This window comes from Giraffa tippelskirchi, chromosome 7 (genome assembly GCF_054371585.1).
Source record: "Giraffa tippelskirchi isolate mGirTip1 chromosome 7, T2T-mGirTip1v1.2.pri, whole genome shotgun sequence".
In the NCBI taxonomy this organism is placed as follows: Eukaryota; Metazoa; Chordata; class Mammalia; order Artiodactyla; family Giraffidae; genus Giraffa; species Giraffa tippelskirchi.
The window spans coordinates 19,120,891-19,136,393 of NC_137281.1; the positions used below are offsets into that span (position 1 = coordinate 19,120,891).

General features: G+C 39.1%; 1 protein-coding gene across 7 annotated transcripts in view; it reads right to left on the minus strand.

Moving 5' to 3' along the window:
- Positions 1 to 15,503, minus strand: part of DPY19L3 (dpy-19 like C-mannosyltransferase 3) — a 71,496-nt gene that overhangs the window by 40,952 nt on the left and 15,041 nt on the right. For all 7 annotated transcript variants that reach the window (XR_014059565.1, XM_081510463.1, XM_081510462.1 and 4 more), the window contains one exon: positions 6,329 to 6,419. Coding sequence is in view for 6 of the 7 variants with exons in the window: in XM_081510462.1 (XP_081366588.1) it covers positions 6,329 to 6,419 (91 nt within the window). In the remaining variant the exon portion in view is untranslated. The remainder of the gene's footprint in view (positions 1 to 6,328; positions 6,420 to 15,503) is intronic.

The following is a 15,503-nucleotide window of genomic DNA, read 5'->3' on the forward strand; positions in this document are numbered from 1 at the left end:
ATAAAGCACAAGCTGGAATCAAAATTGCTGGGAGAAATATCAATAACCTCAGATAGGCAGATGACACCACCCTTATGGCAGAAAGCGAAGAGGAACTAAAAAGCCTCTTGATGAAAGTGAAAGAGGAGAGTGAAAAAGCTGGCTTAAAACTCAACATTCAAAGAATGAAGATCATGGCATCCGGTCCCATCACTTCATGGCAAATAGATGGGGAAGCCACGGAAACAGTGACAGATTTAATTTTCTTGGGCTCCAAAATCACTGCAGATGGTGACTGTAGCCATGAAATTAAAAGATACTCGCTCCTTGGAAGAAAAGCTATGAGAAACCTAGACAGTGTATTAAAAAGCAGAGTCATTACTTTGCTGACAAAGGTCCACCTAGTCAAAGCTATGGTTTTTCCAGTAGTCAAGTATGGATGTGACAATTGGACCATAAAGAACGCTGAGCGCTGAAGAACTGATGCTTTTGAATTGTGGTATTGGCGAAGATGCTTGAGAGTCCCTTGGACTGCAAGGATATCAAACCAGTCATTCCTAAAGGAAATCAACCCTGAATATTCATTGGAAGGGCTGATGCTGAAGCTGAAGCTCCAATACTTTGGTCACCTTATGCAAAGGACTGCCTCATTGGAAAAGACCCTGATGCTGGGAAAGATTGAAGGCAGGAAGAGAAGGGGACAACAGACGATGAGATGGTTGGATGGCATCACCGACTTGATGGAAGTAAGTTTGAGCAAGCTCCAGGAGCTGGTGATGGACAGGGAAGCCTGGTGTGCTTCAGTCCATGGGGTCACAGAGTCGGACACGACTGAGCAACTGAACTAAACTGAAGGTGCTTTCATACACTGTAGCTGGGAAGGCAAAATGATATAATCCTTATGTAAGAGAATTTGGCAACACCTAGCAAAATTACATATGCATTTACTCTTTGATCCAGGAAGCCCATTTCTAGGAATTATTTCCAAAGACAGACTGGCAAAAAGACAAAATGACATAGGTACAAAGTTATGCGTGCAACTCCAAAGTCCATCAATGGGAGGTGTTTTGGACTGAACTGTGTCTCCCCAGATTTCTATGTTGAAGCTCTAATCCCAATGTGTTTGTTTTTGGATAGGGTCTATAAGGAGGTAAAAAGGTTAGTATGTCATAGCGTGGGACCTTAATCTAACAGGACTGCTGTCCTTATAAGAAGAGGAACCGACAAGAGGGGACTCTCTCCCTTTCTCTAAGAATACACATGGCGGAAAGGCCATCTAAGAACATGGCAAGAATGGGGCCATCTACAAGCCAGAAAGAGGCTTCACTAGAAACCAACCCTGACAGTACCTCATTGTAGACTTCTGGCCTCCAGAACTGAAAAAAAAAAAAAAAAAAAAAAAATATATATATATATATATTTATAGTGTTTAAGCCACCCATTCTGTGTTATTTTGTTACAGCAGTCCTACTAGACTAATGTAGGAGTGTTATGGAGTCTATGTGTCTCCTGTCCATGTCAAATTCCTAAGGCCCCCCATGTGATGGTATTTGAAGATGAGCCTTTGGGACGTAATTAGGTAGAGATGAAGGTTAGCAGAGGGGGACCCTCATGATGGGATTAGTGCCCTTATCAGCAGAGACACTGGAGAGTTTGCTCTCTGCCTCTCCTCCATGTGAGGATGCAGAGGCGGCCATCAGCAGGCCCAGAGGGTCCTCACCAGAGCCAGCGGGGCCGGCACTCTGATCTCAAGCTGCCAGCTTTCGGAACTATGAGAAACTAAATGTCTGTTTTTTAAGCCACCCAGTCTACATTAGTCTGCTATGGCAGTCCGAGCAGACAAAGAAGACTACCTGAATAAAGTAGGGTTACCCACACAAACGAGTCCTGTGCCACTGCAAGAATGTAAGTAAGCAAATACATAAGGAATATCATGACGCTCTACTACGGAGTGATGGAGATTTCAGTCAAGTAAAAAAAGCAAAAGAACAGTGTGTACAGTAAGCAGGGATTTTTCTATAGTAAAAGGTAAAATAAGAATATATAAAATATTTGCTTACATTAAAAATATTAACTGTAGAAGAATAAACCAAAAACTAATAAAAATAGTTACCTTTAGGGTAAGAAAAGAAACAGGGTGCAGATGAGAGGGGGACTTTCCTGAATGCTCCCTGTTTTATAGTTTTGACTTTGGAAGCATGTAAACATTTTAAAAATAAGTATAAAAATATATATAAAAATGTTTTACAAAGCAATCCCTGAAACCAAAAGCAAGATAAAACAAAGATACGTACTGAGTTGGTATTAATAATAAAAAAAACCAAACACCTCTTTCCAGTGTTCTTGAAAATAGAGGAATGTAACTATAAATATCTAGGAGTCTGCATTCTAAGGACAAAAATCCCTGGTGGTCCAGTGATTAGGAATCCACGCTCCACTGCCATGGGTCAAGGTTCAATCCCTGGCCAGGGAACTAAGGTCCTATAAGCCACGCGGTTTTGGCCAAAGGCAAAAAACAAACAAACAAAAAATACAAAAATAAAAAAGAATGACAAAGATAGCTTTGTTTTTCAGGCAATCACACTGTTGGTAGCAATATTATCATTTCTACACTGTAAGTATTATACACAGCAGCAAAAAATAGATAAGTGATGTTAATATCATAAGAAGTCAAAATTTTTTACTTAAATAAAAAAGATACAAATGTAAAGTTGAAAAAGTAAAACCTTGTTCTAAATTTGAACTAAAAATAGCTATATTCATATTGTCTCTCAGGGGAAAAAAAAAATCACATCTCCTAGCTCTGCTCACTAAAAAGGTCTGGAAACAAAGACCAACCTAGCAGCAGTAAGGGCCTTGAGTACCCAGAATGTGGTCTCTTAAATAGCCACAAAAGAGGACTGGGGCTCCTCTGGAGAAGCAGCTGATTCTAAGCCAGGGGTAGAAAACACACAAAATGGGTTTGAAACTTGTCATGCCAAAAACAAGGGAGTCTGCAAAGACTACAGGAGTCATATCAGAAAGACAAAAGCTGATTTGAAGAGCATCCCACTGGCCAAAGATTGGACAATTTGTTGCAAGAAGAATAATGCAAAAGATTGAAACACATCAAGTATGTTAGAAATCTATGCATTTATGGTGATATTTTAAAAAGCAAACCTTTAGGGGATGCTAGAGATGTAACTCATTCTACAACACTGGGAAAGGATCAATACTTCTCCCATCTTTCCTTTAGGAATTAAAATTCTGGGTTGCCAAATAGTTGAAGAGAAAATGATCTTCTTTAGAGAGGAATTCCGTCTGATAATGATGGCAGGAATTATAGACTTAGATTATCACCACGTTATAGTCCTGACACAGTGAACAGATTTAGGTAGCGATCATCAGTGGTGCCAAACCAATAGGTGAAAGGCTGAGAATTCAATAATGGGTGGCCTAGGCCTAATTCCAAAAAGAATTGTGCATTCCCTGATGGGGAATTGTACAAGAGCATCTATAAAGTATTCTTGCCAAAAAGCAGAACCTAAATCTGAGCAAGCCTCTAGATCTAACTGCCAGTCAAGAGGAAATTCAGACAACAGAGAAACACTGAATGCAACCACCGGGGCTCCTGCAAAACCCAGAAAGTAGAAAACTCAGACAAAGCAATCCGTGTTTGTTTTCAACAAGGAATTACAAGAAAAAATGATGGTAAGAAATCTATAGCTTAAAAGAAAGAGACACAGCAAAAGACTGCAATGGATGAGCTTTACTTGGATCTCAAAAAACTACATCAAAAATCTGTAAGACAATCAGGAAAATGAGAATACTGAGTGGATATTTGATACTAAGTCATTTCTTATTTGTGACAATGATAACTTGTTTATATTTACAAAAAGGAGTTGCCATTCTTTAGAGAAATATACTGATACATTTACAGATGAAGCAATATGAGGTCTTAGAATTACTCCAAAATAATCCAGGTTGAGGGTAGGGGTTAGCTAGGAGACAAGGTTGGTCATAAATTGGTAACCACTGTAGCTGAGTGATACTTGACTGCAAACCCATTAGCGAGTTCTACATTTTTATATGTTTGAAAGTTTGTAAAAGAATAATCTTAACAAATGACTTAAATGAACTAAAATATCAACTATTATTGCTCACAGTGATGCTTAGAAAATACTCATTATTCACCATTAGAGCAGAGTTTCTCAACTTCAGCACTACCTGTATTTTGATATTTTGGTCCTGATAATTCTTTGTTTGGGGGACTGTCCTGAGCATTGCAGGATGTTTAGAAACATCTCTGCCCTCTGATCACTAAATTCCAGTAGCACACTCACTCCTTCCCCTCTAAGCTGCAACATTTAAAAGATCTCTGGACATTCCAGTTGTCCCCCAGGACACAGCTGCCCTTCAATAAGAACCACTAGTTTAGAGAATGCTAGAGAAGCAACTCATAATTTTGAGAACAGTAAGTACAGTTGATTCTCCTACTCACTGTAGCTATGTTCTGTAAAACTGCAAAGAAAACTGAGCAATACTGAACGAGCAGGAAAAACAGGGTTCGGTTCTTCCAAGCTTCTGGTCATGTGTTTTCATCAAATGATCAACACATGACCTTGATTTACGTGAGTTTTTGTCTAAAGACACTATTTGTTGATTCATTAACATTTAACTCAACAGCACTCTAACTCACACCTGAACAAAGCTTATCTAACATATGTATTTTCTCTGTATGCCTTCACCACAGCCTTCTCGCTTTTAAGAAGACTATATAGCACTTCAGTGCTCTGCTTGGGGATCACTTTAAATATCAAAGTCATCAACAAAAAGCACAAAAATGCAAAAAACATGACACTAAACAGACTGTGAAAAGGACTCTGTGGTCTGAGAGCTAGACCAGGAAAGCGGTGCGTCGCCTTCTGTGGTCTGAGAGCTAGACCAGGAAAGCGGTGCGTCGCCTTCTGTGGTCTGAGAGCTAGACCAGGAAAGCGGTGCGTCGCCTTCTGTGGTCTGAGAGCTAGACCAGGAAAGCGGTGCGTCGCCTTCTGTGGTCTGAGAGCTAGACCAGGAAAGCGGTGCGTCGCCTTCTGTGGTCTGAGAGCTAGACCAGGAAAGCGGTGCGTCGCCTTCTGTGGTCCGAGAGCTAGACCAGGAAAGCGGTGCGTCGCCTTCTGTGGTCTGAGAGCTGGAACAGGAAAGCGGTGCGTCACCTTGTTCAACTTCAGCTGGGGACACGAACGTCAGGCAACCAAAGTTTCTCACTGCTGTGCACGTGCTTGTGAACAACCACGAAAGCACTGAAACTACTGACTCTGGGGCTATAGATGAGTTTCAGTGAGTGCCTGAATCTGCAAATATTGAATCCATGAATAATGAGGATCAACTATATGGGATGAGAAATCAACACTTACCCTGACATTTTTTTTTTTTTTTTTTTTTGATAAACTACCTCAGGGTAACCAAATAGCTGATGAGAAAAAGGTTTTCTATATAACAGAGTTTTGGTGAATAAATGCAGGAGGAATGACAGTCACTTCTGTGACTATTGAAACAATGTACACAGGCAATAGTCATCAATGGCTGCTAAAACCATTAAGTGCAAGGCTGGTGGGTAATTCACCTTATTATGTCTGAATGTGATTATCTACACAGGAGTCAACTGATTAACTTTTATGGCACTAAAATGAAAGGTGGCCAAAATTTCAAGTCTCCTATTGTGATAAAATTAGAAGTACAAAACATTACTTGTGACGAATACTTGCCAAAAATATACCTGATTCTGAACAAAGCCTAGAAAAAGGCAGTTCTCTGCCATTGCACCCGTATTAAGAATACAAAGCATATATTAAGTAGGAGAGAGCCTTTTGTGGGGGTTCCATGAAATGGAGTAAAGGTAAAGAGTACACACTAAAACCACTTATAAACACAGAAAATGGAGGAAAAGGTAATTGCAAAATAAAGGAATGAATGGGGGCACTGGAGACAAAAAAGACAACTGTAATTCTCATTTGCATTGCCAAAATGTCTCCTGTTTTCAGACAACACTCCTTTTAAATACAGAGACTTTTTCCAAAATGATCATGAAAAAAAACAACAGTAAAATCAAGAAACTGCAAACAGATAATTTGGGATGGAGTAGAGCTGAGATGCAAAGAGAGGAGAATTACATAAAATATTATACAGAACTTCTTCCTGAGCAAAACATCTGCATGGATTGATTATGTTAAGGAAAAACATACAAGTACAAAGAAAAATTACACAAGCCATACAAAATATTTAAAATGTATTAGTGCAGAAGTATATTTTGGCTGAAATATTGAAAAGAATGCAGTAGACCTTAAATAAAACTGTTAGTTGTGATTACCTTGCATGAGGGTAGGAGCCTGCAGCATCTGCTTGTAGTAGGAGTAATAGAGTCCACATTCTGTTCTGAATGAGATTTCTCGCTCCACTTCCTGAAATAAAGTGACGTTTACTGGGTTTACATGACCTAATTTTGTTTAAACATCTACTGTCACTGCAGAAACAGGACACAGAACTACAACTTAAAAAAAAAACGAAAAACTTCTGACAATATAGTCTTGAGACATCTTGGCAAATAAAAACAATAGAAGGCTTGATACATACATGTATATGTATAGCTGAGTCCCTTTGCTGTTCTCCTGAAACTATCACAACATTGTCTGTTAATCAGCTATACCCCAACAGAAAACAATGGAAGGCTTGATACATAATATGTATATGTACGGCTGAGTCCCTTTTGCTGTTCACCTGAGACTCACAACACTGTCTGTTAACCAGCTATACCCTAAATAAAACAAAAAGTTAAAAAAATATAAACTACAAGGACATACTGTATAAGACAGGGAATATAGCCTACATTTTAAATAACTATAAATGGAATACAACCTTTAAAAATTGTGAATCACTATATTGTATACCTGTAACTTATGTAATACTGTATATCAGCCATTAATATGCTTCAATAATAAATAAGCAACAGAAGGCTAATAATTATTGAAGCTGGGTATATATTATAGGGGTTAATTTTACTATTCTATTTTTGTGGATGTTTAAAATTTTCTCTAACAAATCATTTTTAACAATGGAGAAAACTAGTTCCATTTAAGTTAATGTTCTGGAGTTAATGTTTTTTTATTTCATAGAAATTAAAACCTTAAAAAAACACCATTCTTACGTCTCTCAAATAAAAAGAACTACAATTGCATTAGATACTCGCCTAAAAGCTAATAATATTATATAAGATTGATAATCTTTTTATTCTAAGAATATAAGGTATTCTTAGTAAAATGGGGCAGATCTTTTACACTTGAATTTTACTGATAAGTGTAGCCTTGGTAGAAAGATTTTCTTGTTGGAAAATGGATATAAGAAATATTAAACTGCTTTTATATAATTCAGTTTTAGAAGAACTGAAAATCTAAAGTAGTAGCTATTAGTCAATTTGGTTACAAGATGCTTTTATGAAGTTTAAGATTTAAATCAGTAATACAAAATATGGAGGCAATTGGTAACAAGCATGGGGAACTTTCTGGAATCATCCTATTAATATTCTTAGACCTTATATTTCATATATATATATAAAACAATATAAATGAACAAAAATTTTTATAGCCTATGTTATTATAGATTCTTAACACCAGTATTTAAAAAGACCAGGTTCTGAACACATTGTCTAAAATGTAATACCATCTATATTTTTTTCTTATACAGCAGATTCATATTCCACAAACACAGCTTTACTGGGGAAGAAAAGCACAGAAAATCTTACTTTCTAGTTGATAACTTCTTTTAGCACATCTTTGCTTTCCCCATCTCCAATTATTTTTCAAATAATAATAAACATTTCATTAAAAGAACCATTCATGCTATTTATCTTCAGATCTGGAAATTATGCAGTGTATTTCCTTTTGCCCTTAAGATACTTAAAGAAATATTTGTCCTACCCTTTAAAAAAGTATTATTATAAATCAATTCATAAATAGAGCACTGAAGAAATACTCAATTTTCAAAGAGTGTGTAAACATCCACTTAGTGATACTGAAACAAACTGTTACATTTTATCATTATTAACTCTTCTTTTTTAAAAAGCCAGGAGATACAGGGTAGCAAACCTTCTTATATATTGAGTTGCCTTTCATAGAAAACAAATTTATCCTTGGGAAATCAAACACTAAATCAAACACTTCAGGCCCATGAGGTTCTGAAATGTAACTTCATGAGCACACTTACTTTATAAATAGGACAAAAAATGATATAGCTCTTTTAGCTTTTACATTTGCTACTGATTTGTGCTGTATCTTTTATAGGCACAAAGTTTTATCTTCTTAGCAGTCACATTAATCCATTCACCTTCAATCTTTCGGCAAAACCCGCTCCATTGCTTTTGATAACATAAAACTAAATTGTATCACTTTTTGGTAGAATGTTCAACCTCCTCCTTGATCAAGTAACCACAGAAGCTACGAATTGACATTAAGCAACTATTAGCTTTTGTCCATACAAATAAAAAAAAAAACAAACCATTAAGTATATTACATTCCTTTCCTTCTCTCCTGCTGCCTTCAAGTGTTCAAAGTATGGCTGCCTTCAGTGGAATATTCCAACATCAAACTCACATGCCCAAACCAAACTGGAGAACCAAACCAGCCATTCACACGTAGGGGGCTTCCAATCTGACATGCTTTTAGAAATAAAAGGAGATTGACTTCATAAAGATGAGGGGAAAAAAAAAACAAAAAACACTGCTCAAAGTACTAAAAGTAGAAAGCCACTTTTGTGCCCCCCCCCCCCTCTAACATACCCAGAATGTGTAAAGAACAGAGGGGATCCTGATTAGTAAAAATGCATTTCGACATGATTAATTGGTAATCTTGGCACCAGCTGTATAGAACCAAATGCTGTACTTTATTAGACAGACACTTGCAAGTTTTACATCTGCTTCATGCTAGGAGAACATCTGCTTTACTCATTCAAACACTTTTCCAGTTTTTATACAGCAATTTATACTTTGCCTGGTGGATAGTGCCAATGAAAATGTACACCAATAGAAGTTACCCTCTAAAGATTATAAAATGAACAAATATAATACTTCATATTTTAATTTGCACAAGTTCCACAGGGGAAGAAGCACTATTGAAAGAATAAAAAAACATGGTCTCTGAAGATAATGACAGAAAAAAGGAGAAAGACAAAAGATTGCATTTTTAAGAAATTGTACAGCTAAAACCATGTAAGTAGTAGTTTATATGGTAATTTAACAGAAGTATTAAAAAGAAATAAGCATCAAGAAAAAAAAATGACAGTTCACAATTAATGATACGCATACCCTGGCAACATACAAAAGGTAACAAGCCCTTTCAGACAAATGACACCAAATTTGCAAAGGAACCATATCATTAGCTTTTAAAAATCTCATGTAAATAACTTTTGTTTATAAAAATTGCCCCCCAAATAACTAGGCAACTGGTAGTGGGGAAGCCATTGAAAAACTAACATTAAAGATCACATTAACGTTAAAGATTACATTAAAGATAAATGTAACCTTTCAGAATTCAGTTAACAAATCATCTCACCAAGAAACAGTAGCTCATGATAAGACAGCTGTTCTTAAAGTTCTGTACAGGGAATCATGCCCTCAGCAAACATATTTATGGCATATACATGGTTTGTTGTCTGGTTAAATTCATGTCCATCTGTTAGAATGGGATGATTCTTGCCCTAGAGTTGATTAAAGCAGTGACATGTGACAGTTGCCAAGCAGTGTTTGTGAGTAGGTTAGACTAGTTGAAGTGACAGTACTTCCACTGGGCTCAGTTGAAGCAATTATTATCCCTCGTTCTACCATAGTTACCACTGTGCAAATTAACCCTATTTGGTCTAAAGACTCCTTGTTTTGCAGGAGTATTCAATGGGGAGTTGTGCAAATTTTCTCTAGTATCAAAAGAAAAAATGTTAGCATAAGGTAAAAGACTTTTTAAAAAGTGAGTGACTTTAGTACTTTTAGCCAAATGAGAATTACCTATTCTTATCACTGAACATTCATTTGCTGAGGAAATAAAAGGTGTTAAGAATTCAGTCCTTGACCTCAAGCAGTTTGAGTCTCAGTGAGAAAGAACAATGCATTTTTTAAAAAGGGAAATAACTATTCCAGGAAAGACTGGTATCAATATAAAGGAATGACTATTTTTTGCCTATTCAACTAGCCTCCCAGACGTGGCAGGTGGTCCAATGGCTAAGACTCTGAGTTCCCAGGTTGCAGGGGCCTGGGTTGGATCTGGGTCAGGAACTAGATCACACATGACATGACTGAGAGTGTGCATGCTGCAACTAAAGAAAAAAACAAGATCCTGCATGCCACAACAAAGACTGAAGATCCCGCGTGCCATAACTGAGACCCTGTGCAGTTAAATAAAAAAAAATAAATATTAAAAAAACCCCAAAAACCTAGCCTGCCAACTGGGTTCAGTGCTTCTGATTGGTATCTTTTTAATCCAATTGATCCTCCTCATTCACTCATTCATTCATCCATCCATCCATTCATTTATTCCTTCAACAAATACCTACTAACCACCAACAATTTATAAGCAATCTATTGCCGGGAGATTTAGCAGGGAACAAAAGAGGCACAAATCTCTGCCTTCATGGAATTTATAATCCAGAGCAGGAGGAGAAGAGAATAAACCAGTAAAACATAAAAGGGAAAGCAGAGAAGAGGGACAGGAAGGGAAGGGGGTGGTACTGTGATCCTGGAGGTGGGCAGTGAAGGTCTCAGTGATGAAATGACACTGACTAGGGACTGGAAGAGGTGAGGCAGTGGGCCCCGTAGAGGCCTGAGGGGACAGCTCAACAGTCAGAATAGCCCACGTGCACCCTGGAGATCACTGAGAAGACAGGGTGGTTTGAGCAGAAGGAACAAAGGAGGGGTAGTCATGTCAGAGAGGCTCAAGGGGCAGAAACAGAGTCTGAGATGTAAGGAGGGATCGGGGGCTGACCACTGAGTCTGGGAGGCACACGGACTCTGGGCTTGTGCCCTGAGCTAGAAGGTGGGTGTGTAGGGAGGTGTGAGGTAGGAGCTTGGTTTTAGGCATGCTGAGTTTGAGTGTGAAGGGTTTCGAGCAGAGACATACACTGCCAAACATCTAAAAGAATCTCACTGGCTGTTATGCTCAGGATAGGCTCCACAGGGCACAGGCAAAGCATGGAAACCAGGAAGGGAGCTGCTGAAGTAATCCTCGCAGACACAAAGGCGGAAGTCGTGAGCGGTGATCCGATTCTAGATACTATCAAAAGAAAACTGAGAGACTTCCCTGGCAGTCCAGTGGTTAAGACTCCATGCTTCCCAACCTAGACGTCCATCAGCAGACGAATGGATAAGGAAGCTGTGCTACATATACAGGATGCCATATTACTCAGCTATAAAAAAGAATGCATTTGTGTCAGTTCTAATAAGTTGGATGAAACTGGAGCCTATTATACAGAGTGAAGTAAGTCAGAAAGAGAAACATCAATACAGTATATTAACGCATACATATGGAATTTAGAAAGACGGTAACGACGACCCTATATGCAAGGCAGCAAAAGAGACACAGATGTAAAGAACAGACTTTTGGACTATGTGGGAGAAGGCAAGGATAAGATGATTTGAGAGAATAGCATTGAAACATGTATACCATATGTAAAATAGATGACCAGTGCAAGTTAGAGGCATGAAGCAGGGTACTCAAAGCCAGTGCTCTGGGACAACCCAGAGGGATGTGGGAGGGAGGTTGGTGGTGGGGTTTCAAGACAGGGGGACACATGTGCACCCGTGGCTGATTCAAGTTGACGTATCGCAAAAACCACCACAATATTGTAAAGAAATTATCTTCCAATCAAAATTAATAAATTAAAAAAAAAAAAGACTCCATGCTTCCAATGCAGGGGGCACGGGTTCAATCCCTGGTAGGGAAATTAAGATCCTGCATGCTGCGCAGTGCAGCCAGAAAGAAAACTGATAGGATTTCCTAAAGGATTTAATGTGGTGTTTGAAAGAACTAGAATTCTCTAAGGACAGAAATCCTGAGCCTCTGAAGGACAAAGTTGCTATTTACAGATTTGGTTTTAAGGAGAAACAACTGCAGCCAGGGAAGGTCAGGTGTTTAAGTCAGTTAAGTCTGAAATGCCAGTTGGACAAATGCAGCTGATCAAGTAGTGGCTGAATATACAAGTCTGAAGTTCAGGGGGATGTCTGAGCAAGGATAGACATTTGGGAGCTGTAAGCATAGAGATGGTGCGGGCGTGCTCAGTCGCTTCAGTCGTGCCCGACTCTTGGCAACACCATGAGCTACAGCCCGCCAGGCTCCTCTATCCATGGAATTTTCCAGACAAGAATACTGGAGTGGGTTACCATTTCCTCCTCCAGGGGATCTTTCCGACACTGGGATCCAACCCGCATCTCCTGCACTGGCAGATAGATTCTTGACCATTGAGCCATCTGGGAAGCCCATGGAGATGGTATTTAAAGGTATAGGCAGACTGTTCTTAGCAGTTGAGGGTGGATAGAAAAATACAGGAGCTGATTCTTAGGGTTCTCTGCCAATAAGAGGTCACTTGAGAGGCTGAGGAGTAGCCTGTAAAGAAGTCAAAGGAGCAGCTGGAGAGGCAGGAGGAAACCTGGGAGACTGGAGGCAAGAAAAAAAATGCTAATAGGTCAAGTAAAATGAGGACTGAGAAATGACCACTACAGTTAGTAAAGTAAGTGCAAATGAAAGTCACTCAGTCATGTCCGACTCTTTGTGGCCCCATGGCCTATACAGGCCATGGAATTCTGCAGGCCAGAATACTGGAGTGGGTAGCCTTTCCCTTCTCCAGGGGATCTTCCCAACCCAGGGATCAAACCCAGGTTTCCCACATGGCAGTCAGATTATTTACCAGCTGAGCCACCAGGGAAGCCCACAGTTAAGTAACTTGGAGGATATCTGCGACTTTAGCCAGACATTTTTAAGCACAACATCATGGATGAATCCTGATTGGAATAGGTTTGAGAGAGAGAAGGGGAAGAGAGGAACACAGATGACCAGTCACCAAACTTTGGGGGGAATTTTGGTGTTAAGATGAGCAGAAAAATGGGACAGTAAGTGCAAGAGAAGGGAGGAGGGGTAGAGTAGACTATTCCTTCTAGGATGGGAGAGTGAGAGAGAGAGAAGTAACTGCCAGAGCAATGTGGATCAGCAGAAGACAGGGGCGAGGGTCTGGCACACTCAGGGCAGGAAGTCGGCGAGTGCGTGTACAGGTCTGGGCAGCTATGGAGTGGAGGCAGGTGGGCGAGCTCTTCAGCTTGCTTCTACTTTCTCAGTTGACAGAGTTCAGAACATGTTACCTCAAAATACGGCCCCTTGGCATACTGAACACTTTAAGCTGAAGAAACTGGACGGATGGCAGGTGCAGAATGGACTCTGATCTTTCGTTTCACCCTGGAAGCCGTCATTAAGACTCTTGTGAGAGGCGGCTTCCCAGAGGAAAAGAACTTCTTATCTCTGAAGATGGAGGGTGCTGAGAGGAATGTGAATGAACAGGCCTTGCTCAGTTTCCCCAGTGTACTACCCTGGGCTCACACACTATCACTTCCTCCCATTACTTTCGCTTCTTCATCAAATACAGTACAAAAATGCAAGGGTTTGAGGATTTCTTTGGGTCATTTCATTATGAAGGTGTTTGTGTCTCGTAAAACTTGTATTAAAGAAATTTGTATGCTTTGCCCTTGTTAATCTGTCTTTTTCCAGTTCAACTTATGGGACTCCAGCCAGAGAACCTCTTGCCTGGAAAATGCCATGGACGGAGGAGCCTGGTAGGCTGCAGTCCATGGGGTTGCGAAGAGCCGGACACGACTGAGCAGCTTCACTTTCACTTTTCACTTTCATGCACTGGAGAAGGAAATGGCAACCCACTCCAGTGTTCTTGCCTGGGATTCTCCACCATCTTCACTAGCTGACACTGAAGACTGGAGAGGGTCTGGTGAGGAAGAGGAGGGAAGAAAAGGCTAAAACAGTCACACAGGAGAGCTGGGGACTGAGTGGAATTCTTCTAGGACTGCCAGGCAACACTTTTTAAAAGGGCATATGTGAAGTCTTCCTTCCCTATTAGTTTCAGTTTTTGACAAATGTAAAAATAAAATTATCGTGGCTTCTGTACATTTAATTTTGGCCTCAGTGTATTTAGTCCCTGGTACATTCTGAATTTTCTTATCGCTTGTAACCACTTTTTAGATTCTCATGGGGTGAACAGGTATACAGTTGCATCATCTGCCAATAACTCTATCTCCTCTTTCAGTAAGGGCCAGAGCAGTACAGCATGAGATGCCCCAGCTCTGGGGCCAGTGGGACAAAGTTTGAATCCCAGCTCTTTCACGTTAGTAGATGGCCTCAGGCGACTCATGTAACACTTCTGAACCTCATTTTTTCTTTTGTGAAAAAAAGAGAATCTACCAGGAGGAGATTTTAGGATTCAAGACTGTAACCTCTGTGTGATATGAGGGTGCCATATACATGTATGTATTTCCCCAGAAGCAATGGTTCAGTATTCTCTAACTCACGGTTCTCAATGACTTTATATATCATAACTGGTGGAGATAAGAACTGACTATAGCTATATTCTGATCCTCAGGCTCGGTGTGTAATTCTTGATTTATAACAATATTTTGGAAATTTTCTTCCTCTTTAGTCTTCTAGAATAGCTCAAATAGCAGTGGAATTTTTTAAGAGTTTGGCAGAATTTCTTCATAAAATCAACAGCATCTGGTATTTGGGGGTGAGGGTTACGTAGGTGTTTTTCAAGTTTTCTCTATCACATGTACAGAAATAATGGTGTTTACTGGGGCCATTTTGGTAATTTATATTCTTCTAGAAAATCATCCATGTTACCCACTCATCTAATTTGCATAAAATCAAACAAAATAGTATCATGTGGCTCAGAATATTTCATGGTCTTTACGGTTATTTCTCTGTGACCATATTTCATGATCTTTGTAATTTTTGGATATTTTCACTTCCTACCACGTCTTTATCTTTCTCTAGTTTCTTTAGTTTTCACTCCCCAAATAACCATTAATTTATGAACTGCTTTCCTACTTTTGAGGGGACAACTTCTCTTATTAATACTTTTATCCTTCCTTCTGTTGTAAGACTTCATAAGTGGTCTAATTCATTTATTTCATAATGGAAGTATTTACAGCTATAAATTTTCTTCTGAATACTCTTTCATTTCATTAATTCTGAATCATAGTTTTCAATATTTTCTGGATTTCATCTGTAATTTCTACAAATTCAGTTTTAATTACCTGTGGCCAAAGATTATTTTTAAAATTCAAGGTAGTGATTTTTCTTTTTAATTAGTTATCTGCAATCTTTATTTAAATAAAAGAGATACTGCAACCTTTATGCCCAAAGTCAGGAACAAGTCAAGACTATGTGCTATCACACTGTGGTTAGAGAATATTATCACATAATTTCTGTATTTTTGGACCGAGATTTTCGTTATGG